At 49.3% G+C, this 25511-nt stretch overlaps 1 protein-coding gene across 2 annotated transcripts in view; it reads left to right on the top strand.

Moving 5' to 3' along the window:
- LOC139278673 (intelectin-1a-like) overlaps window positions 1-25511 on the top strand; it is a 142871-nt gene that overhangs the window by 35471 nt on the left and 81889 nt on the right. For both annotated transcript variants that reach the window (XM_070897720.1, XM_070897721.1), the window contains one exon: window positions 19840-19913. In XM_070897720.1, coding sequence (XP_070753821.1) covers window positions 19850-19913 — 64 coding nt within the window. In that variant the 5' untranslated portion in view covers window positions 19840-19849. The remainder of the gene's footprint in view (window positions 1-19839; window positions 19914-25511) is intronic.

Genomic DNA, 25511 nt, shown 5'->3' with positions numbered 1-25511 from the left:
AGTGCTGGGACCCCAGCTCTTTACAATATACATTAATGATTTAGATGAAGGAATTGAGTGTAATATCTCCAAGTTTGCAGATGATACTAAACTGGGTGGCGGTGTGAGCAGTGAGGCTGCAGGCTGACTTGGACAGGTTAGGTGAGTGGGCAAATGCATGGCAGATGCAGTATAATGTGAATAAATATGAGGTTATCCACTTTGGGGGCAAAAACACGAAGGCAGAATATTATCTGAATGGCGGCAGATTAGGAAAAGGGGAGGTACAACGAGACCTGGGTGTCATGGTTCATCAGTCATTGAAAGTTGGCATGCAGGTACAGCAGGTGGTGAAGAAGGTAAATGGTATGTTGGCCTTCATAGCTAGGGGATTTGAGTATTGGAGCAGGGAGGTCTTACTGCAGTTGTACATGGCCTTGGTGAGGCCCCACCTGGAATATTGTGTTCAGTTTTGGTCTCCTAATCTGAGGAAGGATGTTCTTGCTATTGAAGGAGTGCAGCGAAGGTTCACCAGACCTATTCCCGGGATGACAGGACTGACATCTGATGAGAGACTGGATGAACTGGGCCCTTATACACTGGAGTTTAGAAAGATGAGAGGGGATCTCATAGAAACATATAAGATTCTGATGGGACTGGACAGGGTTAGATGTGGGAAGAATGTTCTCGATGTTGGGGAAGTCCAGAACCAGGGGACAGAGTCTTAGGATAAGAGATAGGCCATTTAGGACTGAGATGAAGAGAAACTTCTTCACTCAGAGTTGTTAACCTGTGGAATTCCGTACCGCAGAGAGTTGTTGAGGCCATTTCATTGGATATATTCAAGCTGGAGTTTGATATGGATATATTCAAGAGGGAGTTTGATATGGCCCTTACGGCTAAAGGGATCAAGGAGTATGGAGAGAAAGCAGGAAAGTGGTAGTGAGGTAATGATCAGCCATGATCTTATCGAATGGTGGTGCAGGCTCGAAGGGCCGAATGGCCTACTCCTGCACCTATTTCCTATGTTTTTATATCCAGGCCCCTCAAAATTGTATACACCTCAATGAGGTTTTCCCCTCAGCCTCCACTGTTCTGAGGGAACAAACCCAGCCTATCCAATCTGTCCTCATAGCTAAGATTCTCCAGTCCAATCAGCATCCTCATAAATCTCCTCTGCACCCTCTCCAGTGCAATCAAGTCCTTCCTATAATGCAGCGACCAGAACTGCATGCAGTATTCCAGCTGTGGCCTAACCAGTGCATTGTGCAATTTGAGCATAATCTCCCTGCTCTTGTATTCTATGCCTGACCAATAAAGGCAAGCATTCCGTATGCCTTCTTAACCACCTTATTCACCTGGCTTGCTGCTTTCAGGGATCTGTGAACAATTACGCCAAGGTCACTTTGTTCATCTACACTTCCAAGTGGCCTACCATTTACTGTGTATATCCTTTCCTTAGCCCTCCCTAAGTGCATTACCTCTCACTTCTCCGAATTAAATTCAATTTGCCACTGTTCTGCCCATCTGACCAGTAGATTGATATCCTCCTGCAGGTCATGACTTTCATCTTCATTATCAACCACACAGCCAATGTTAGTGTCATCTGCAAACTTTTTAATCATAACCCATATATTCAAATCTAGATCATTGATGTATACCACAAAAAGCAAGGGACCCAGTACTGAGCCCTGTGGAACCCCGCTGGAAACAAACTTCCAGTCACAAAAATATCCATCAACCATTATCCTTTGCTTCCTACCTCTAAGCCAATTTTGGATCCAACTTGCCACTTCGCCCTGGATCCCATGAGCATTTACCTTCATGACCAGTCTGCCATGTGGGATCGAATCAAAAGCTTTGCTAAAGTCCATATACACTACATTATACACGCTACCCTCATCTACCTCCTGGATACATCCTCAAAAAATTCAATCAGATTAGTCAAATGCGATCTTCCCTTAACAAATCTGTGCTGACTGTCACTAATTAATCCTTGCCTTTCTAAATGTAGATTTATCCTGTCCTTCAGATTTTTTCCTTTATTTTTCTCACCACTGAGATTAGGCTGAGAGGCCTGTAATTACTCAACCTATCCCTTTCTCCCTTCTTAACCAAAGGTACCACCATTCCCAGATCCAAAGAGGACTGGAAAAGCCTCTACTATTTCCTCTCTTGCTTCGCTCAACACCCTGGGATGCATTTCATCTGAGCCTGGGGACTTATCCACTTTCAAAGCTGCCAAGCCCCCCAATACCTCCTCTCTCACTGTGTCTATTTCGCCAGTAATATCACACTCCTCCTCGATAGCAGTATCTAGATTGCCCCACCTTCACACACACATTACCCTCGTGGTTTGTAATAGGCCCTACCCTTTCTTTAGTTATCCTCTTGCTCTTAATATATTTATAGAACATCTTTGGGTTTTCCTTGATTTTACTTGCCAATAATTTTTCATGCTTTCCCTTAGCCTTCCTAATATCATTTTTAATTTCACCTCTGAACTTTCTAAATTCCTCCAAAAATTCTATAGAATTTAGCTGTCGGTATATGACAAACTTCAATTTTTTTCTTTATCCTCCCTTGTAAGTCTCTAGACATCCAGGAGGCTCTAGAATTGTTCATCCCACCCTTTTTCTTTAAGGGCACATGTTTGGCCTGAGCCCTCCGGATCGCCTCCTTGAATGCCTCCCACTGTTCTGACACTGATTTACCTACAAGTAGCTGTTTCCAGTCCACTGTGGACAAATCACTCCTCAACTTAGCAAAGTTAGCTTTTTCCCAATTTGGGGCTTTTATTCCTGGTCTATCTTTGTCCTTATCGATAACTACCTTGAATCTGACTGAATTATGGTCACTGGCACCCAAGTGCTCTCCCACTAATACCCCTTCAACCTGCCCAGCTTCATTCCCCAAAACTAAATCTAGAACTGCCCCCTCTCGTGATGGGCTTGTTGCATACTGGATAAAAAAGTCCTCTTGAATGCATTTTACGACTTCCGCACCCTCTGTACCCTTCACATTATATTTGTCCCAATCAATATTAGGATAGTTGAAATCCCCTACTATTACTGCTCTATGGTTTTTGGGCTTCACAGAAATTTGCCTACATATTGTGCTGACGCACTTACCTCACTCCCTGACACTCGCGCTGCCTCCGGGCTCTTGGGCCGACCTTTATCTGCGGCCGCTCCTCTCGCTGTCATACAGGTCTGCTCTCGTGTCTATTAACTTGGAGACCTTGGTCCTGTGACTCCACTCCTCCTTTTCAGTCAAATGTCTCCGCCGCCTTCCTGCTTGCCACCAAATTCCTGCGCTCACAAAATTCCTCACTCTGCTTGTGAATCACTCAGTTTGTGTTCTCCCAGCTCTATCTCCAACCTCTGTGCTCAAGCTCTCTCAAAGATAGGGTGACTGGACACCTTGAAAACTTTCAGCTGATCAGAGAGAGCTAGCATGGATTTGTAAAGGGTCGGTCTGGCCTGATGGACTTGATTGAATTGTTTGAAGAGGTGACTAAAGTAGTGTACAGAGGAATGTCTATGGATGTTATTCATATGGACTTCCAGAAGGCATTCGATAGTCCCTGATAAGAGACTGTTAGTTAAAGTTGAAGCTCACGGAATTGAAGGCAAATTATTGACCTGGTTAGGAAATTGGCTAAAGCGGCAGGTGACAAGAGAGTAGGGATAATGCACAGGTACTCTAATTGGCAGGATGTGACCAGTCATGTTCCGCAAGGATCTGTATTGGTGTCTCAACTATTCACCATATTTATTAACCACTTAGATGATGGGATTTAAAGCCACATATCCAAGTTTGCTGATGTCTCAAAGATAGGTGGCATTGTACGCACTGTAGATGGAAACATAAAATTATAGAGAGATATTAATAGTTTAAGCAAATGGCAAAATCTGGCAAATGGCGTTCAATGTAGGCAAATAAGAGATCATCCCCTAAGACCTAAGACGGTTAGAACAAAGTACTTTCTGAATGGTGAAAAGCTACAAATAGTGGAAGTCCAAAGAGACTTGGGGTTCATGTACATTAATTATTAATATGTCATGGATAGGTTTTTCTGCTGGTTGGGGAGTCGAGGACTAGGGGGCACAGTGTTAAAAATTGGAGCCAGGCCTTTAAGGAGTGAAGCTGGGAAAGACTTCTACACACAAAGGTTGGTAAAAGTTTAGAAATCTATTCCGTGAACAGCAACTGAGGCTCAGTCAATTGGTAAATTTAAATCTGAAAATGATAGATTTCTGGTAACCAAAGGAATTAAAAAATATGGGGCAAAATGCAAGTATATGGAGTCAGGTCACAAATCAACCATGATCATTGAATGGTAGAATAGGCTCGAGGGGCTAAATGGCCTACTCCTATGTTCTTGTGTTCCCTTATGACAACAAACTTTCTGTTCTGCTCCTCCATCAGCCTCTTTGAACTACCTCATGCCCCATCATGCCTTGGTCAGCATTGTGGCTGTCCTTCCTGCAGCCTTTCTCCTGATCATCATAAGTACCAAGTCCCAAGTACGTGGTAGAGATGCAGTGTCGAGAATCCGGAGTTCTGGAATGTTTCGGAATCCGGACTCTGGGACGATCGGTGGCAGGGTCGTCTGGAATCCATAAAATGTTCTGGAATCCAGACCCGCCGACCTCGGGGCCTCGCCTCACTGCTGCTGCCCTTACCTTGGGGCCCCCTCGCCGGCCGACCTGAACAGCTCCTCGGCAGGCCCCTGCCCGAACACCACCACCTTGATAGGCCCCCCCCCCTTTCTGACGTTCCGAAATCCGGAAATAACAGATTCGTGACGTCAGAAAAACGATCCTGAAAAGCCCGGAATCTGGAACGGCCTCAGTCCCGAGGGTTCCAGATTCTCGACGCTGTCCCTGTACCTGTTGAACAGGACCAGATTCTGCGATTCCTCCCTCTTTGCCTCCAGTCAATGTCCCTTACCCTGCTAACTGTCAGTCACATGTTTCTTTTCCTGTACCTGTATCTCTCTTTGTGGTGTGACTGTGTTCTGGAGCAAACTATCCAGATAACTCCTGCCCTCCCTTATGTGTCAGAGTGTCTCTTACTCGCAATCCAGCTCATTGACTCTGAGCTGGAGTGACTCACGATCGAGACATTTCCTATACATCTGGTTATCCAGGAAGTCTCCATAAACTCCCACATTCTGCAGGCCCGACACACTGCCTCTGCTGCCATTTTCTACTCTATTTATTTACTATTTAATATTTATACAGTAGTTACTTACTTATCTCTAGCGCTAACTGAATCCCCCAAAATGTTGATTTAGTTTCTTGTACCGCTCAGCTCAGTAAATGTGTCCTATTGGGTCGATTTACTTATTTGAAGTTGATGCTTAGTTTTTACTCTTGTCTCAAGCTGCTGTTTGCTCTCGAATAAATCATTTCCACAACATTAAACATCTGACGCAAAGCAACATGATCTACAGGCCATGAGCTTACTGACAGTCCACACAAGGTCAGAGGAAGTTGCAACGAAAATCTGGCTTAAGGAATAACTGATTCTGGACTGGCACGTGCCTCTAGCAGTTCCTATAAATGTACAGAGCACATTGATTTTCCTTTACATTACAAAAGTATTTATTTGGCTGCGAAGAATTATGAGATGTCCTTGGGTCTGTATAAGTGCATCTTCGTTGTTTCTCTCTTTACTTTCTATCTGACCCAGTTAGCCTGCCATCTGTTGTTGGGGAAAATGCTCGAGTCCATTATTAAGGAAGTAGTACCAGAACATTTGGAAAAGCATAACTCAGTCAGGCACAGTCAACATGTATTTATGAAGGGGAAATTGTGTTTGACAAATTTGCTGGAGATCTTTGAGGATGTAATGAGCAGGGTGGAAAAGGAGGAACCAGTGGATGTGGTGGACCCACACTTGCACTAATTCCCGAGGCACAAGATAAAAGTTCACGGGGTTGGGGGTAATATATTAGCATGGATAGAGGATTGGATAAGTAAGAGAAAACAGGGAGACGCGATAAATGGGTCATTTTCCGGTTGGCAAACAGTGACTAGTGAGGTGTCGCAGGGATCGGTGCTGGGGCCTCAACTATTTACAATCTATATTAATGATTTGGATGAAAGGACAGATTGTAATGCAGTCAAATTTGCTGATGTTACAAAGATGGGTGGGAAAGCAAATTGTGAGGAGTACATAAAAAAATCTTTAAAGGGAAATAGACAGGCTAAGTGAGTGGGGGGAAATTTGGCAGATGGAGTATAATGTGGGAAAATGTGAGGTTATCCACTTCGGCAGAAAAATAGAAAAGCAAATTATTATTTAAATGGAGAAAAATTGCAAAGTGCTGCAGTACAGAGGGACCTAGGGGTCCTTGTGCATGAAACACAAAGTTGGTATGCAGGTACAGCAAGTAATGAGGAAGGCAAATGGAATGTTTGCCTTTATTGCAAGGGGGATAGAGTATAAAAGAAGGTAAGTCCTGCTACAACTGTACAGGGTATTGGTGAGGCCGCACCTGGAATATTGCATACAATATTTACATCCTCAAAGATCTCCATATTTAAGGAAGGATATACTTGCATTGGAGGCTGTTCAGAGAAGGTTCACTAGGTTGATTCCAGAGATGAGGGGGTTGACTTATGAAGGTAGGTTGGGCCTATACTCATTGGAGTTCGGAAGAATGAGAGGCGATCTTATCGAAACATATTAGATAATGAGGGGGCTCGACAACGTAGATGCAGAGAGGAGATTTCCACTCATTGGGGAAACTAAAACTAGGGGGCATAGTCTCAGAATAAGGGGCCACCCAATTAAAACTGAGATGAGGGAAAATTTCTTCTGTCAGCAGGTTGCAAATCTGTGGAATTCTCTGCCCCAGAGATCTGTGGAGGCTGGGTCATTGAATATATTTAAGGCGGAGATCAACAGATTTTTGAGCAATATAGGAGTAAAGGGTTATGGGGAGTGGGCAGGTAAGTGGAGCTGAGTCCATGATCAGATCAGCCATAATCTTATGAAATGGCGGAACAGGCTCGAGGGGCCAAATGGCCTCCTGCTCCTATTTCTTATGTTCTTATGTTCATATGACGTGCTGTACTTGGGAGTGTTTTATGGGATAGTGCATAAGGAGCTTTACTCTTTTTCTAGCCCCGTGCTGTACCTGCCCTGGGAGTGTTTGATGGGACAGTGTATAGGGAGCTGTACTCTGTATCTAACCCCGTGGTGTACCTGCCCTGGGAGTGGTGTCTAAATTGCTTCTTTCGTTAAGTTTTTTTGGTCGCCTGAAAGCGGCGGCCATGGAGTGGTGGGAAATGGCCGTCGTTTGTGCAATTGCTCTCATTCGTTTCCCGTTGGTGAGCATATCTGCCCACGCACTCCCATTCCCGCCCTGCTGCTGCCAAAGCCTGCTTAACTGCGTCATCAGACCGCACACCACGAAGGACCCGCCCCGGAAGTGAATTCACCTGAAAAAGTCTAGTCACCGCTTGACTCTGCCTGCGTTAGCGTCGGTACACAGTGCTTGCTGAAGACTAGCAGCGGTGTTGGGTTTAGGAGCATTTTTGTCGGCAACTTTTTCTCAAACTTTTTAAAGCATTGCGCGCTTGATTGCCAGTGCTCCAGGATTTTCCAACTCCATAACAAGGAGGCTGGGCTTGGGGAGGAGATCGAAATGGGGCAATGTTGGCAGGCCAACGTCTCCTGCATATTGTGCGTACCGGGGAGACACGCAGGAGAAGTGCTCCCCTTTGGCTGATTCATGGCTCTGGGAAGGCTGCTATGTGTCTGTACAAGAAGCTACAGATGTCCTTGTAGGATGCCCTCGACCAGCTCTGGCCCTGGACGGGCCGGCTGCAGACTGCGCCGCATCCTCCTTGGTGCGTTCAGTCGGCTTTGGCTCGGGCGAGTCCATGCTTGTCGGCAATGGCTGAGTGACAGATCTGGGGTCAGGACTGCTGTGATCCTAAGAGAGCACATCATCATCCTGGTCTGAGGAGGCTGCACCACTCCCTGGGGGAAGCACATCAGCATCGCCACCAATCTGAGGGAGCACGGGTCGGTAGCCTGGGACGACATCGGAAGGTCCCCCGGTCAACTGTGGTGGACCCAGTCGCGATGGCAACAGTCAGCTCTCGCATGGCATCCAGCGGAGACTGCATGAGGGCAGACACAGTCTCGATGCCACCAGAGAGGACAGCAGGACGAAGCTCCGTGGCCTATTGCTCAGAGTGTACAAGAGCATTCGGAGCTTCCAGGGCCGCGGCCATCCTCTCCAATACGGCACTGAGACGTTGGTTCCCTTGCGTCTGTGTTGTAATGGCAGCTGCCACATTGCCAAAGACTTGCAGCATCACAGCTGGATCCGCATGGTTACTTTGGGAGTCCACCATCGTCTGCACACTGGCAATGATGGGCTCCATGGTCTCCACATTGCGGGAGGCGGACTTCCCCATGCTCCTGACCACTTGCGACAGGCTCTTGGGCACCCCTTACCATTGCCGACAGGAGCTCGGATTGTATGGCTTTCACCCTTTTTTCATAAGCCTCAAAATCAATGGGCTCGTCTGAGTCTTCTTCAGCAGAAATCTCGTGCAAAATCGCTCCCCCCCCCCCCCCCAGAGAGATGGTACCCAAGCCTTTGACCAGGCTGCAGTCCGCTAAGCCCCGGTGCTCCACCCAGTGCAGACCCCGCTGCTAAAACTGACCCGAACGTGTACTCCCAGTATCCGAGCTGTTGCGTGGGACTGTAGGAAGCAGTGATCCAGTGCTGCCAGTACTGTCCTCCTCTTCCTCATCAAACATGCTGACAAAATCAGACATGGCCTGAATGGTGTCCTCCTGACTCTGGCTGCCAGTTGCCTCAAGGGTGTCAGTCTTGATGTGGCTCACACTCAGGGTCTCATCTGCAATAATAAATGGGACAAGGGGTGCTGCCAGTGTAAGTGGTGCATTGCACCATGCAGCAAGCGACTTACACACCGGTGTAACCAATTGTCAGGTAGGCGATTGCACTTTCAGTGAGAGATAGCATTGGACGAAGACCTTCACTTATCCATGCAGCCCCCAGCGGAATCGGCGGCCACAGGGAAGCCAGCAAGCATGCCCAGTAGCTGCTGCACCCTCTGTAGATCAGTCAGCTCTTGTGTTTCGGCTTCGCCCCCATCAGTCCTCGCTCGCTGAGAACGGTTGTGTGCGCAACCTTGGCCTGCACAGCAAAGGAGGTTTGCTGAGTAGCTGTGTCATGAGGCCTCGGCAATTAGTGCAAGTTTGGGTCCATCACATGCAGCTATTAATCTCACGTGAAAGGGAGCCTCCATTGTCAGTATGCATATCAAATGGTGCTTCAGTGACTATATAGTTTTGGTGAGCAAGAAGAGGTGAAGGAGAGTCTCGCAGATGGAATTTGAGGAGTTGGGGAAACATGTACTCACTATCATCACTCGAATGAGGTCGTTGAGCCTTTTCTGGCATTGTGTGGAGGTGCGCTGATGAATGGAGACCCCCCGATACCTCCTCAGCGATTTCTCTCCAGTCATTGACACATACACTCCGTGTGGGTCGGCCTGTATCCGGGTACAGAATGGGCCTCCTTCCCTCCACAGCTTCCAGCAGGGTTTCGAGCTCCACACCGCTAAAGCGGCTAGCCCTTCTTAAAGGTCTCGCATCAGCCATCTCTAGCAACACGGACCAAACCCAGTGCTCGTGGCCGAGCTACAAATCCTGCCCTGTTGTGAGCAATTGGTCAGCAGCTGAATTTCACGGTCCAAAGGCCACTCTGCCCCTACACCACTGCAAAAAGCCCATTCCCACCTGCAATACCGCTCCACTCCTTTTTATCACCAAAAACGCTAAATTTCGTCCCAATCGCCGCCACACCCATTGCCACGGTAACAGAAGAAATAGGAACAGGAGTAGGCCATTTGACCCCTCAAGACTGCTCCGCGATGAATGGCAAAAAGCGGTAGGTGTTCCCCGTTTCAGGCGCAGGGCAATTTCGGTGCTTGTATCTAAGCCATGCTGTACCTGCCTTGGGAATGTTTGATGGGACACCGGAGAGGGAGCTTTACTCTGTTTCTAACCTGTGCTGTAACTGCCCTGAGAATGTTTGGGACAGTGTAGAGGGAGCTTTACTCTGTATCTAACCCGTGTTGTACCTGCCCTGGGTGTTATGTTCAGAATAACTCCACGAGACTGTGTTGTGAACTCAAACCATTGTGACCTTGGTTTCTTTAATATAACTCCAAAGTGAGGCAGCAACGTGGTGGTCTGCCTTTTATACCTGGTTGCTCCAGGGTACACAGGTGTTCCCCCTAGTGGCAACTCTTACACACAGGTGAGGTTCACATACATAACATCACTTCCCCCCCCAAAGTCTTGAGTACAAGTTATTTACAGGTTGAGGCGATCTGACGGTCTGCGTTCCCTGATCGATCGCCTGAGTTGACATCCTGTCATGGGTAAGTTGGTCGGATCATCGTTGCACGGCAGCTCAGCTGGTCTGGTCAGACTGTCGGGCAAGGTGGGTTCATTCTTGTGGTTGACATCGAGGTCAATTGCTGGTTGGGGTGTGTGTTGGTGGATCATAGATGGTGGGGTCTTCCTCAAACTGTTCTTGGTAGTCCATGAATCGAAGTTTGGTCTGATCCAGGTGCTTTCTGCATGTTTGCCATTCAACAATTTCACAACAGACACTCTATTCCCCTCCTTGGCTAAGACAGTGCCAGCAATCCACTTGGGACCATGACCATAACTTAGAACAAGCACCGGGTCATTAACCTCAATGTCACGCGAGGCCGCCGTGAGATCATGGTACACGTTATGCCTGTGCCGCCAGGTTGCTATGTGATCATTGAGGTCCGGGGAAAAGGAGGTGGGGTGGCGTTGCTGGTTAAAGAGGAAATTAATGCAATAGTAAGGAAGGACATTAGCTTGGATGATGTGGAATTGGTATGGGTGGAGCTACGGAATACCAAAGGGCAGAAAACACTAGTGGGAGTTGTGTACAGACAACCAAACAGTAGTAGTAACGTTGGGGACAGCATCAAACAATAAAGGTAGAGCAGTTATCATGGGTGACTTTAATCTACATATAGATTGGGCTAAGCAAACTGGTAGCAATGTGGTGGAGAGGATTTCCTGGAGTGTATTAGGGATGGTTTCCTAGTTCAATATGTCGAGGAACCAACTAGAGGGCTGGCCATCCTAGACTGGGTGATGTGTAATGAGAAAGGACTAATTAACAATCTTGTTGTGCAAGATCCCTTGGGGATGAGTGACCATAGTATGGTAGAATTCTTTATTAAGATGGAGAGTGACACAGTTAATTCAGAGTTAATAAGGAAAGGTAACTTCGATGGTATGAGAAGTGAATTGGCTAGAATAGACTGGCGAGTGATACTTAAAGGGTTTGACGGTGGATAGGCAATGGCAAACATTTAAAGATCACATGGATGAACTTCAACAATTGTACATCCCTGTCTGGAATAAAAATAAAATGGGGAAGGTGGCTCAACTGTGGCTAACAAGGGAAATTAAGGATAGTGTTAAATCCAAGGAAGAGGCATATAAATTGGCCAGAAAAAGCAGCAAACCTGAGGACTGGGAAAATGTTGTAATACAGCAGAGGAGGACAAAGGGTTTAATTAGGAGGGGGAAAATAGAGTATGAGAGGAAGCTTGCTGGCAACATAAAAACTGACTGCAAAAGCTTCTATAGATATGTGAAGAGAAAAAGATTAGTGAAAACAAACATAGGTCACTTGCAGTCAGATTCAGCTAAATTTATAATGGGGAACAAATACTTTGGTTCTGTCTTCACGAAGGAAGACACGAATAACCTTCCCGAAATACTCGGGGACCGAGGGTCTAATGGGAAGGAGGAACTGAAGGAAATCCTTATTAGGCAGGAAATTGTGTTGGGGAAATTGATGGGATTGAAGGCCGATTAAATCCCCGAGCCTGATAGTCTGCATCCCAAAGTACTTAAGGAAGTAGCCCTCGAAACAGTGGATGCATTGGTGATCATTTTCCAACAGTCTATCGACTCTGGATCGGTTCCTATGGACTGGAAGGTAGCTAATGTAACACCACTTTTTAAGAAAGGAGGGAAAGAGATGACTGGTAATGATAGACCGGTTAGCCTGACATGAGTAGTGGGGAAAATATTGGAATCAATTATTAAACATGAAATAGCAGCACATTTGGAAAGCAGTGACCGGATCGGTTCAAGTCAGCATGGATTTATGAAAGGGAAATCCTGCTTGACAAATCTTCTAGAATTTTTTGAGGATGTAACTAGTAGAGTGGAGAAGGGAGAACCAGTGGATGAGGTGTATTTGGACTTTCAGTAGGCTTTTGACAAGGTGCCACACAAGAGATTGGTGTGCAAAATTAAAGCACGTGCTATTGGGCGTAATGTATTGATGTGGATAGAGAACTGTTGGCAGACAGGAAACAGAGAGTCGGGATAAACGGTTCCTTTTCACAATGGCAGGCAGTGACTAGTGGGGTGCCGCAGGGCTCAGTGCTGGGACCCCAGCTATTTACAATATACATTAACGATTTGGATGAGGGAATTGAGTATAATATCTCCAAGTTTGCAGATGACACTAAGCTGGGTGACGGTGTGAGTTGTGAGGAGGACGCTCAAAGGTTGCAGGGTGACTTGGACAGGTTAGCTGAGTGGGCAAACGTGTGGCAGATACAATATAATGTGGATAAATGTGAGATTATCCACTTTGGTGGCAAAAATATGAAGGCAGAATATTATCTGAATGGCGACAGATTAGGAAAAGGCAAGGTGCAACGAGACCTGGGTGTCATGGTACATCAGTCATTGAAAGTTGGCATGCAGGTACAACACGTGGTGAAGAAGGCAAATGGTATGTTGGCCTTCATAGCTAGGGGATTTGAGTATAGGAGAAGGGAGGTCTTACTGCAATTGTACAGGGCCTTGGTGAGGCCTCACCTGGAATATTGTGTTCATTTTTGGTCTCCTAGTATGAGGAAGGACGTTCTTGCTTGAGGGAGTGCAGCGAAGGTTCAACAGACTGATTCCCGGGATGGCAGGACTGACATATGAGGAGAGACTGGATCGACTGGGCCTGTATTCACTGGAGTTTAGAAGGATGAGAGGGGATCTCATAGAAACATATAAAATTCTGACGGGACTGAACAGGTGAGATGCAGGAAGAATGTTCCTGATGTTGGGGAAGTCCAGAACCAGGGGACCTCATCTAAGGATGAGGGGTAACCAATTTAGGACTGAGATGAGGAGAAACTTCTTCACTCAGAGAGTTGTTAACCTGTGGAATTCTGTACCGCAAAGAGTTTTTGATGCCAGTTCATTGGATATATTCAAGAGTGAGTTAGATATGGCCCTTACGGCTAAGGGGATCAAAGGTAATGGAGAGAAAGCGGGAAAGGAGTACTGAGGTGAATGATCAGCCATGATCTTATTGAATGGTGGTGCAGGCTCGAAGGGATGAATGGCGTACTCCTGCACCTATTTTCTATGTTTCTATTTGTCCGTTAGTTTGACCGGTGCCAGCAAGTTCTTCAGGAGGCGATATACCGATGACCCGATTACAGTGAGGAGAATTGCCCTGCGCTTGATCTCTGTTTCAGCAATTCGTTGGCCACAAAGTACTTGTCGAGGCGCTCACTGAAGGCTTCCCAATCATCAACCTCAACAAATCTCTCAAGAATACCAACGGCAGCCATTTCTGCATGAAAGTTCGTGATCTGTAACTCGTTGCCAGTTGTTGTGTTCAGAATAGCTCCACGAGACTGTGTTGTAAACTCAAACCATTCTAACTTTGGTCTCTTTAATATTACTCCAAAGTGAGGCAGCACTGTGCTGGCCTGCTTTTTATACCTGCCTGCACCAGGGTACACAGGTGACCCATGGGTCTCCCACAGGTGTACCCTCTAGTTGCAAGTCATGCACACAGGTGACGGTCACATATATAACACTGGGAGTGTTTGATGGGACAGTGTAGAGGGAGCTTTACTCTGTACCTAACCCCCTTTACCTGCCCTGGGAGTGTTTGATGGGACAGCGTAGAGGGAACTTTACTCCGTATCTAACCCGTGCTGTACCTGCCCTGGGAGTGTGTGATGGGACAGTGTAGAGGGAGCTTTACTCTGTATGTAACCCTGTGCTGTACCTACTAACAGATTTCCCGTTAGTGAGCACAGGTTATTTCTGACTTTGATTATTTTTTTAGTGTTTGAGTTTTGCACACAAGCCGGGTCAGAGGTGCCATTTAATCAGTAATCAGTAATGCTCTTGCACTACGTCTAGTTAGACAGAAACTCACCAGTTGACTTGAGGTTGGAGCTGCAGCAGCTGTTGTGACGGTGAGCGATTTTAGTTTCTTCTGGTTATCTTCACTGTGCTCTGACTTTACTGGACGTGCATTGTGCTAACAGCATCCAGTCTAACTTTCACTGGCTCCTGACAGTTATGGATCCTTTACTTAGTTATTGTTATCAGGCAGGAATGAGACACTAAATATACTTCCAGCCACCTCCTGTTCAGTAACTATTTCCTTTGATCGATTCCAGGAAACAGGGATTCAGGTTGAGGCATCAGAAAAGCACGGAATACTCGTAACGTGCAGCATCTGTCCTGCGATCACTCTCGGTGTCCTGCTCTCTGTCTCCTCTCTGTTTCCTCTCGATGCCCTTCTCTCTGTCTCTCGCTCTCTATGTCGCTTTCTCGCTCCCTGTCTCCATTTCCTTTCTGTCTCTCCATCTCCCCCTCTCTTTCTCTCGCTTTGTCTCTTTCTCTCGCTCTCTGTCTCCCTCTGTCTTTCTCGGACTCCCTGTCTCCTCTCTGTCTTTCTCTCTGCCTGTCTCTCACACTCTCACTCTCTGTCTGTCTCACTCTCTCTCTGCCTGTCTCGCTCTCTCTCTGCCTGTCTCGCTCTCTCTCTGCCTGTCTCGCTCTCTCTCTGCCTGTCTCGCTCTCTCTCTGCCTGTCTCGCTCTCTCTCTGCCTGTCTCGCTCTCTCTCTGCCTGTCTCGCTCTCTCTCTGCCTGTCTCGCTCTCTCTCTGCCTGTCTCGCTCTCTCTCTGCCTGTCTCGCTCTCTCTCTGCCTGTCTCGCTCTCTCTCTGCCTGTCTCGCTCTCTCTCTGCCTGTCTCGCTCTCTCTCTGCCTGTCTCGCTCTCTCTCTGCCTGTCTCGCTCTCTCTCTGCCTGTCTCGCTCTCTCTCTGCCTGTCTCGCTCTCTCTCTGCCTGTCTCGCTCTCTCTCTGCCTGTCTCGCTCTCTCTCTGCCTGTCTCGCTCTCTCTCTGCCTGTCTCGCTCTCTCTCTGCCTGTCTCGCTCTCTCTCTGCCTGTCTCGCTCTCTCTCTGCCTGTCTCGCTCTCTCTCTGCCTGTCTCGCTCTCTCTCTGCCTGTCTCGCTCTCTCTCTGCCTGTCTCGCTCTCTCTCTGCCTGTCTCGCTCTCTCTCTGCCTGTCTCGCTCTCTCTCTGCCTGCCTCGCTCTCTCTCTGCCTGCCTCGCTCTCTCTCTGCCTGCCTCGCTCTCTCTCTGCCTGCCTCGCTCTCTCTCTGCCTGCCTCGCTCTCTCTCTGCCTGCCTCGCTCTCTCTCTGCCTGCCTCGCTCTCTCTCTGCCTGCCTCGCTCTCTCTCTGCCTGCCTCGCTCTCTCTCTGCCTGCCTCGCTCTCTCTCTGCCTGCCTCGCTCTCTCTCTGCCTGCCTCGCTCTCTCTCTGCCTGCCTCGCTCTCTCTCTGCCTGCCTCGCTCTCTCTCTGCCTGCCTCGCTCTCTCTCTGCCTGCCTCGCTCTCTCTCTGCCTGCCTCGCTCTCTCTCTGCCTGCCTCGCTCTCTCTCTGCCTGCCTCGCTCTCTCTCTGCCTGCCTCGCTCTCTCTCTGCCTGCCTCGCTCTCTCTCTGCCTGCCTCGCTCTCTCTCTGCCTGCCTCGCTCTCTCTCTGCCTGCCTCGCTCTCTCTCTGCCTGCCTCGCTCTCTCTCTGCCTGCCTCGCTCTCTCTCTGCCTGCCTCGCTCTCTCTCTGCCTGCCTCGCTCTCTCTCTGCCTGCCTCGCTCTCTCTCTGCCTGCCTCGCTCTCTCTCTGCCTGCCTCGCTCTCTCTCTGCCTGCCTCGCTCTCTCTCTGCCTGCCTCGCTCTCTCTCTGCCTGCCTCGCTCTCTCTCTGCCTGCCTCGCTCTCTCTCTGCCTGCCTCGCTCTCTCTCTGCCTGCCTCGCTCTCTCTCTGCCTGCCTCGCTCTCTCTCTGCCTGCCTCGCTCTCTCTCTGCCTGCCTCGCTCTCTCTCTGCCTGCCTCGCTCTCTCTCTGCCTGCCTCGCTCTCTCTCTGCCTGCCTCGCTCTCTCTCTGCCTGCCTCGCTCTCTCTCTGCCTGCCTCGCTCTCTCTCTGCCTGCCTCGCTCTCTCTCTGCCTGCCTCGCTCTCTCTCTGCCTGCCTCGCTCTCTCTCTGCCTGCCTCGCTCTCTCTCTGCCTGCCTCGCTCTCTCTCTGCCTGCCTCGCTCTCTCTCTGCCTGCCTCGCTCTCTCTCTGCCTGCCTCGCTCTCTCTCTGCCTGCCTCGCTCTCTCTCTGCCTGCCTCGCTCTCTCTCTGCCTGCCTCGCTCTCTCTCTGCCTGCCTCGCTCTCTCTCTGCCTGCCTCGCTCTCTCTCTGCCTGCCTCGCTCTCTCTCTGCCTGCCTCGCTCTCTCTCTGCCTGCCTCGCTCTCTCTCTGCCTGCCTCGCTCTCTCTCTGCCTGCCTCGCTCTCTCTCTGCCTGCCTCGCTCTCTCTCTGCCTGCCTCGCTCTCTCTCTGCCTGCCTCGCTCTCTCTCTGCCTGCCTCGCTCTCTCTCTGCCTGCCTCGCTCTCTCTCTGCCTGCCTCGCTCTCTCTCTGCCTGCCTCGCTCTCTCTCTGCCTGCCTCGCTCTCTCTCTGCCTGCCTCGCTCTCGCTCTGCCTGCCTCGCTCTCGCTCTGCCTGTCTCGCTCTCGCTCTGCCTGTCTCGCTCTCGCTCTGCCTGTCTCTCACTCTCGCTCTGCCTGTCTCTCACTCTCGCTCTGCCTGTCTCTCCCTCTCGCTCTGCCTGTCTCTCCCTCTCGCTCTCTCGCTCTCTGCCTCCCCCTATCGCTCCCCCTATCGCTCCCCCTATCGCTCCCCCTATCGCTCCCCCTATCGCTCCCCCTATCGCTCCCCCTATCGCTCCCCCTATCGCTCCCCCTCTCGGCCTCCCCCTCTCGGCCTCCCCCTCTCGGCCTCCCCCTCTCGGCCTCCCCCTCTCGGCCTCCCCCTCTCGCTCTCCCCCTCTGCTTCCCCCTCTCGCTCTCTCTCTCTGCCTCCCCCTCTCGCGCTCTCTCTCTGCCTCCCCCTCTCGCGCTCTCTCTCTCTCTGCCTCCCCCTCTCGCGCTCTCTCTCTCTCTCTGTCTCCCCCTCTCGCTCTCTCTCTCTCTGCCTCCCCCTCTCGCTCTCCCTCTCTCTCTGCCTCCCCCTCTCGCTCTCCCTCTCTCTCTGCCTCCCCCTCTCGCTCTCCCTCTGCTTCCCCCTCTCGCTCTCCCTCTCTCTCTGCCTCCCCCTCTCGCTCTCCCTCTCTCTCTGCCTCCCCCTCTCGCGCTCTCTCTCTCTGCCTCCCCCTCTCGCTCTCTCTCTCTCTGCCTCCCCATCTCGCTCTCTCTCTCTCTGCCTCCCCCTCTCGCTCTCTCTCTCTCTGCCTCCCCCTCTCGCGCTCTCTCTCTCTCTCTCTCTGCCTCCCCCTCTCGCTCTCTCTGCCTCCCTCTCTGCCTCTCTCTCTCTGCCTCCCTCCCTCTCTGCCTCATTCCCTCTCTGCCTCCTCTCTGCCTCTCTTGAATACATTTATTTCCTACCTACACTCCTTGAACAGTAAGCTGCATGTTTTGAAAGTCAACTGGAGACACTCTACAACTTTCAGGAAGGAGGTGGTTTTCTGGAACTGATGTTCCAGGAGCGGGGACGCCGGTCAGGGAGTTGGCGTCACCATCGGCAGATGGGACATGAAGCGACAGCTAAGGGTTGTCGGGACCATATGTGGAGCTGGATTTACCGGTTTAGGGACCATTAGTGTCGCCAAAAATTATGACATAGAGAAAGGTCATCATGAGACTACAAGGCACTGGGGAGAATTTGGTTACTCATGGGGGAAAACTGTATCGATACTAATAATAGGTGAATGGTTATTTTGGGGGAGTCGATAGTCGGCGGGGAAAGGGGACTGATAGTTTCTTTTGCAGACCTAATCCAGAGTCCCGAATGGTACGTAGCTCCCTCGGTGCCATGGTTTGGAACATCATGGGATGAATACAAATGGTTCTGGAATGGGAGTGTGAGTAACCAGAGGTCACATGGGAACCAATGACATCGATAGGAGTAGGTTTGAGGTGCTGCAAAGGAGTTAAATTCTAGATTAAGGAGCAGAATGTCCAGGATAGAAAGCGTATTTAAATCTGACACCAAATATGGTTGCAATGTAAACCTTTTATTATTTTTGACTCAGTCTTGACACATTCAATGGGGCAGAAATTGCCCCTTCCCTTAAGGCCTGTTACCACCGGAAATTGGTGGCCATGCTGCCGAGTGGAGTGACCGCTAATTTTTAGTGAAATGGCCGCCATTTTGAACTTTCCACTCCTACGGTTTACCGGGGGTGATACGCTCCCCCCACTACCACTCCGCTGCTGCCGATCCATCCTAAATGCGTCATCAGAGTGCGCACCGCCGCTGTTCTCCCCCCGAACATGAAATTCCTCCGAGAAAATAATGGCTGCCGCACCGCCATTTTTCAAATATTGAGGTTTGGCCACTGGACCACCAGGAAGGGTTTTGGCCGGGCCAGCGGCCGGTCACCCAAGAGGGGGTGCCAGGCTGTCTGTTGGCGGCCCGGCCGAAACCAGGGTCACAAAAGTCCGGCCGACATGGAAGTCAGCTGGCAAAAATAACATGGCGGCCGCGGCAGTGGGCCCTCGCCTTTAATGGCTGCCGTGCAGCCAGGTCTCGCAGAGCAGAGAGTGTACAAGGTACACCGAAAGAGAAAGCTGTCGGGGGCACCACTCGGTGGGCATTAGATTTTTCGGGCTGAATTTCGATGGAGGTGGGGGTCCCAGCGGTGTGCGCACTGATGATGCACTTACGGCCGCTTGGCAGTGGTGGAGCGGAAGTGGGGACCATCAGAAAACTCCCCCTGCTAAATTTGGCTGGCGACGGCCATTCGACCAGAAATCGGTGTCCGTTGGTTTCCACTGCCTGGCCCCCGCATTCCGGCGGTAACAGACCTAATAGGGACCTTGAATTTCAACCCCCAGATATCCACTTGTTTACCATTAAGCAAGCTTTCAGATAATCATCTTGAGGCCATTATCCTGTTTCTTATCTGACTACCCTTATTAAGCAATCCTTGCCAACAAAAGACCCACTCCTGGCTGAATACCTTGAAGCATCCTGGGAATGAAAAGTTAACCATTTCATTCTTTTAAACTTGAGGCTTGTGGGCTTGTATTGTAACTAGAAATAAAGGAAAAACATTAATCATGGGCGATTACACCAAATCCCAATCCTACATATTGATGTTGACACAAGTAAGGTATCTTACAGCAGCTGTCCAAGTAAGTTCTGTACACATGCATGTAGCACAAAAATAAATGTCCCACATTTATTATGTTTGGATTTTACACATGGCAAAAACTGGAACCAAAACACACAACACTCAGCAGTTCACTTAGCATTTGCGGGGGAGGAACGGGGCAGACAAGTTCATGTTGAGGGTGTGGACCTGACTATCGATGGGAAAAAGGCTGATTTGAGTTGATCCACGCTGATAAAAACAGGGTCCAGCAGTGTGACTGTAATTGGGAAGAGTGGAGTAACCTGATACACAAGCTTGCTTTATTTCCCCCAGCAGTTGTCTCAAGATGACGAAGGCTGCAGTTTTATTGCTGCTCTACACTGCAGTGCAAGATTGCCACTGGACCACAGGTAATCCTCTCGGTCACGTCGTACCCTGTAACTCACTCCCGGGTCTCTGTTATTCTATATATCAATCACAAAAAACCCTTGATTGGATTCCAGCCTTTAACTCACTCCCGGTTATATGCTATCCTATATATAATCCACCCAATCACCTCGATTAGATTCTAGCCTGTAACTCACTCCTGGGTATTTGTTATTCGAAATATAAACTACCAGAATCCCTCGATTAGATTCCAGTTTGTAACTCACTCTTGGGTATCCATTCATCATCATAGGCAGTCCCTTGGAATCGAGGAAGACTTGCTTCCACTCCTGAAGTGAGTTCTTTGGTGGCTGAACAGTCCAATACGGGAACCACAGACTCTGTCACAGGTGGGACAGATAGTTGTTGAGGGAAAGGGTGGGTGGGACTGGTTTGTCGCACACTCTTTCTGCTGCCTGCGCTTGATTTCTGCATGCTCTCGGGGTTGAGACTCAAGGTGCTCAGCGCCCTCTCGGATGCACTTCCTCCACTTAGGGCGGTCTTGGGCCAGGGACTCCCAGGTGTCAGTGGGGATGTAACACTTGATCAGGGAGGCTTTGAGTGTGTCCTTGTAGCGTTTCCGCTGCCCACCTTTGGCTCGCTTGCCGTGAAGGAGCTCCGAGTAGAGTACTTGCTTTGGGAGTCTCGTGTCTGGCATGTGAACTATGTGGTCTGCCTAAGGGAGCTGATCGAGTGTGGTCAGTGCTTCAATGCTGTTAGCCTGAGTGGTGCGCCTGTCCTCCCAGGGTATTTGTAAGATCTTGCGGATACATCGTTGGTGGTATTTCTACAGCTACTTGAGGTGTCTACTGTACATGGTCCATGTCTCTGAGCCATACAGGAGGGTAGGTATGACTACAGCCCTGAAGACCATGAGCTTGGTGGCAGGTTTGAGAACCTGGTCTTCAAACACTCTTCCTCAGGCGGCCGAAGGCTGCACTAGCGCACAGGAGGCGGTGTTGGATCTCATCGTCTATGCCTGCTCTTGTTAATAGGAGGCTCCCGAGATATGGGAAGTGGTCCACGGTGTCCAAGGCTGCGCCATGGATCTTGATGACTGGGGGGGCAGTGCTGTGCGGTGAGAACAGGATGGTGGAGGACCTTTGTTTTACGGCTGTTTAGCATAAGGCCAATGCTTTCATACGCCTCAGTAAATACGTCAACTATATCCTGGAGTTCAGCCTCTGTGCGCAGACGCAGGCGTCGTCCACATACTGTAGTTCAACGACAGGGGTTGGAGTGGTCTTGGACTTGGCCTGGAGATGGCGCAGGTTGAACAGGTTCCCACGGGTTCTGTAGTTTCGTTCCATTCCAGCGGGGAGCTTGTTGACTGTGAGGTGGAGCATGGCGGCGAGAAACATTGAGAAGAGGGTTGGAGTGATGACGAAGCACTGTTTGACCATGGTCTGGATGTGGATTGTGTCTGTGATGGATCTGTTGGTAAGGATCACGGCCTGCATGTCGTCGTGGAGCAGGCGGAGGATGGTGACGAACTTTTGGGGGCATCCGAAACGGAGGAGGACGCTCCGTAGACCCTTGCGGTTGACAGTGTCAAAGGCCTTTGTAATGTCGAAGAAGGCCATGCATAAGGGCTGGCGCTGCTCCCTGCATTTTTCCGGTAGCTGTCGCATTGCAAAAATCATGTCTGTTATGCTCCGTAGGGGACAAAATCCGCACTGTGATTCCGGGAGGAGCTCCTCGGCCACGGGAAGAAGACGGTTGAGGAGGACTCTAGCGACGACTTTCCCAGTGGCTGATAGCAGGGAGATTCCTCTGCAGTTGCTGCAGCCAGACTTGTCCTCTTTTTTAAAGATGGTCACGATTACTGCATCTCTGAGATCCCCCGGCATGCTCTCCTCCCTCCAGATGAGGGAGATGAGGTTGTGTATTCGCGCCAGCAGTGCCTCTCCGCCATACGTCAATGCCTCAGCAGGGATTCCGTCCGCCCCCATAGCCTTGTTGTTTTTAAGCTGTCAAGGCTTTTCCTACCTCGTACAGGGCTGGGGTCTCACTGCGGTGGTGGCGGGTCACATGCTGCGGGATGGAGTCGAGAACACTTGAATTAAAGGCAAAGTCTCGATTGAGGATATCTTCAAAGTGATCTTTCTAGCAGGCTGTGACTGCCTCGGTGTCCTTGATGAGTGTTTCCCCGTTCTTGGCCAGCAGTGGGGTGGGGCCTTGGGTGTTTGGCCCCTAGGTGGCCTTGACTGCGAATCCATTATTCTATATATAAATATCCCAAACCCCTCATTTAGATTTCAGCATACATGTATTTTTTATAAAGATAAACCACCTGAAATCCTTCGATTAGATTCCAGCCTGTAACTGCCGGAAATATCATCATCATAGGCGGTCCCTCGAACGAGGATGACTTGCTTCCACAAGAGTTCACAGATGTTTCAGTGAAGGACCCGATGTTCCAATCCTGAACTCCAGCTGAGGGGGTGGAAGATGCCTGTGTGTGGATTTGTTTAACGTGTGGTGACCGTTGCACATCAGCCACCACCCGGGCTTGACAGAGCTAGGTCTTTATCCAGTGGCAAGGGTTAACCAGGACGCCTGGAGACCTGCTCTGCTGCACGGACCTCGTGTGCACACATATCGCAGTGTGGGCTGGTCCGTTCTGCCTCTGGTCCCTCGGCTCTTCTGGGCCCCGTACCCTCATTCGCTGCACCTCTGCCACGATCTCTTCGCCGCTCCTCCGCCACAAAAACACTCACCGCACCTCCGCCACGCTCACTCATCAAATTCCATGCCACTGCAGCTTCCAGCGCGAACCGCTCCAAGTTTGTGATGGCTTTGAGGTGGATGACTGGGTGACATCATCAGGACCCAGGTCGCTGTTTGGAACGTGGGCAGAAGCATCGGCTGGGCTTAGGTAAAGCAGAGGAGCCGGAAGGTTGTGGCGGACTTGCGACGAGTGATCGGGGCGGAGGAGCGTTGAGGGATCGTGGCTGAGATTTATTCTATATAAATACCTACCAAACCCCTCAATTAGATTCTAACTTGTAACTGATTCCTGGGTTTTTGTTATTCTATATATAAACTACCCAAAGCCCTTTGATTTGATTCTCGCCTGCAACTAATTTTCAAATATCTATTCTTCTTTATGTAAACCATCCAAATCTCTCAAACCAATGTAAGCCTGTAATTCACTCATGGGTATCTGTTACTCTACATATGAATCTCCTGAATCAGATTGCAGCCTATAACTCACTCCCTGGTATCCGTAATTCTATATATTAGATCCACGAAACCCCTCGATCAGATTTCAGCCCGTAATTCGCTCACAGGTATCTGTTATTCTATAAACCACTCGAACCCCTTGCATTGATCCCAGCTGGTAACTCATTCCATGGTATCTGTTGTTCTAGATATAACTGCCACCCCCCAAATCCCTCAATCAGGTTCCAGCTTGTAACACATTCCCAGGTATGCGTTATTCTATATATAAACCACTCTAAACCCTTGATCACATTCCCGTCTGTAACTCATTCCTGCGTATCTGTTATTCTATATCGAGGAACAGAGGAACAGGATTAGACCATTTAACCTCACCAGCCTGTTCCACAATTCAATGACATAATAGCTGATCTGTGACCCAACTCCATATACCCACCTTTGCCCCATAATCCTTAATACCGTTCATTCACAGAGATCTATAAATCTCGGGTTGTAAATTAACCACTGACCCAACATCAACTGCTGTTTTCTGACGAGTGTTCCAAACTTCTACCACCCTTTGTGTGTAGAACTGTTTCCTAACTAACTTCACTCTTGAAAGGCCTGCTTCTAAATTTTAGGCTATGTGTCCTAGTCCCGGATTTCCTAACCAGCAGAAATAGTTTATCTCTATTTACCCTATCTGTTCCCCTCGACGTCTTGAAAACATCGATCAAATCAACCCTAAATCTTCTAAATTACAGTTTGTGCAAACTCTCCTCTTAATTTAATGCTTCGAGTCCAGATATCATTCTATCAAATCTATGCTGCGCTCCCTCCAACATAAATCTATCCTTCCTAAGGTGTAGTGCACAGAACTATAAAGACAGTACTCCAGGTATGGTCTAACTAGAACTTTGTATAGCTGTGTAGCATGACTTCTAATCCCCTTGTATTTTAGTCCTCTAGTTATAAAGGCCAGCATTCCATTAGCCTATTTGATTATTTTTTGTACCTGCCCATGACATTTTAATGATCGATGTACCTGGATCTTAAGGGGCTTAAAATGCCCCTTTTTTGCACCCTGTGAGGGCGGGTGGTGGATGCTAATGGGGTGCAAGATAGGTGGCGGTGGCACCGTCGGCCGAGATTTTGGGGGCAATTGGCAGTTAGCACCGCGCCCCACGATTTGCATCCCAGGCTGATGCATACCCCATCGTCGTACGCACCGACCCCTTGCTTCCAGCGGGGAAAATTGTCTCCCGGGACGCCAGGCTGGCACTGGCTGAGGTCAGCGTCACGGGGTGCTGACATCTGCCCAGGGTGCCCCTTAAAGGGAAGAGCGTGTGCGCCCCATGCCACCACGTCCGATTGTCGGCCGACGGGCAACAATGGCAGCCCCCATTTTAATCGGGCTACCATCATGTAGCTCGGCACTGCCTTTTGTGTGCAAAGTCCGCAACAGCTCGCCCCCCCCCCCCCCCATTTAAATGAATGGGAGGGGCGTTGTGCTGCATCAGCGCTATGCTACCGTCCCGGGAGCGCCCCCCAAATGAGTCAGAGTGCCCGAGAAAGCGCACCGCCTTATTTCCGGGTAGCAAAGGAGCAATTTCACACCGGGGACAGGACATCCACCCTGGGCTTTAACTTACCCGGGCCGGGATGGGCCACGGGGCAATTTAACCCCCTAAGTCTGGATATCCACTGCTAGCTTTTCACCATTTAGAAAGTACTCTGACCTATCCTTCTTACGTCCTAGACTTCACACCTGCCTACATTGAAGTCCATTTGCCATAGCTTTGCCCATTAACATAATCTATTAATATCTCTTTGTAATTTTGTGCCTCCATCTAAGCTACTTCAATACGGCCTATCTTTGTGTCACTGGCGAACTTGGATATGTGGTGCTCTATTCCGTCAACTAAGTTGTTAATAAATACATTGAATAATTGAGGCCCCAACATAGATCCCTATGGGATGTGATTAATCACATCCTGCCTTTTAAAATACCTGCCCATTATCCCTACTCTGTCTCCTGCCACACAGCCAATCTTCTAACTAGTTCAATAATTTGCTCTCAATTCCATGAGTTTCAACTTTAACAGTCTTTTATAAAGGACTTTGTTGAATGCCTTCTGTAAGTCCATATAAATAATATGCATCAATATTTGCTGTCCACTACTTCAGTCACCTCTTCAAAAAGGTCAATCAGGTTCATCAGGCTTGACCTACCCTTTACAAATTCATGCAGGCTCTCTCTGCTGAGCTGAAAATTTTCAATGTGGTCAGTCACTCTACCCTTAAATATAGACTGAAGTAATTTCCTGACAACAGATGTTAGACTAACTGGTCTATATTTCCTCGGTTTGCCTCTCTCACCATTCTTAAATAGTGGAGTGACATGCGCAATTTTCCAATTG

The sequence above is a fragment of the Pristiophorus japonicus genome, chromosome 13, assembly GCF_044704955.1.
Source record: "Pristiophorus japonicus isolate sPriJap1 chromosome 13, sPriJap1.hap1, whole genome shotgun sequence".
NCBI lineage: Eukaryota > Metazoa > Chordata > Chondrichthyes > Pristiophoridae > Pristiophorus > Pristiophorus japonicus.
Note: the sequence above shows the minus strand (reverse complement) of the source record. Positions and strands in the feature narration are given on the sequence as shown.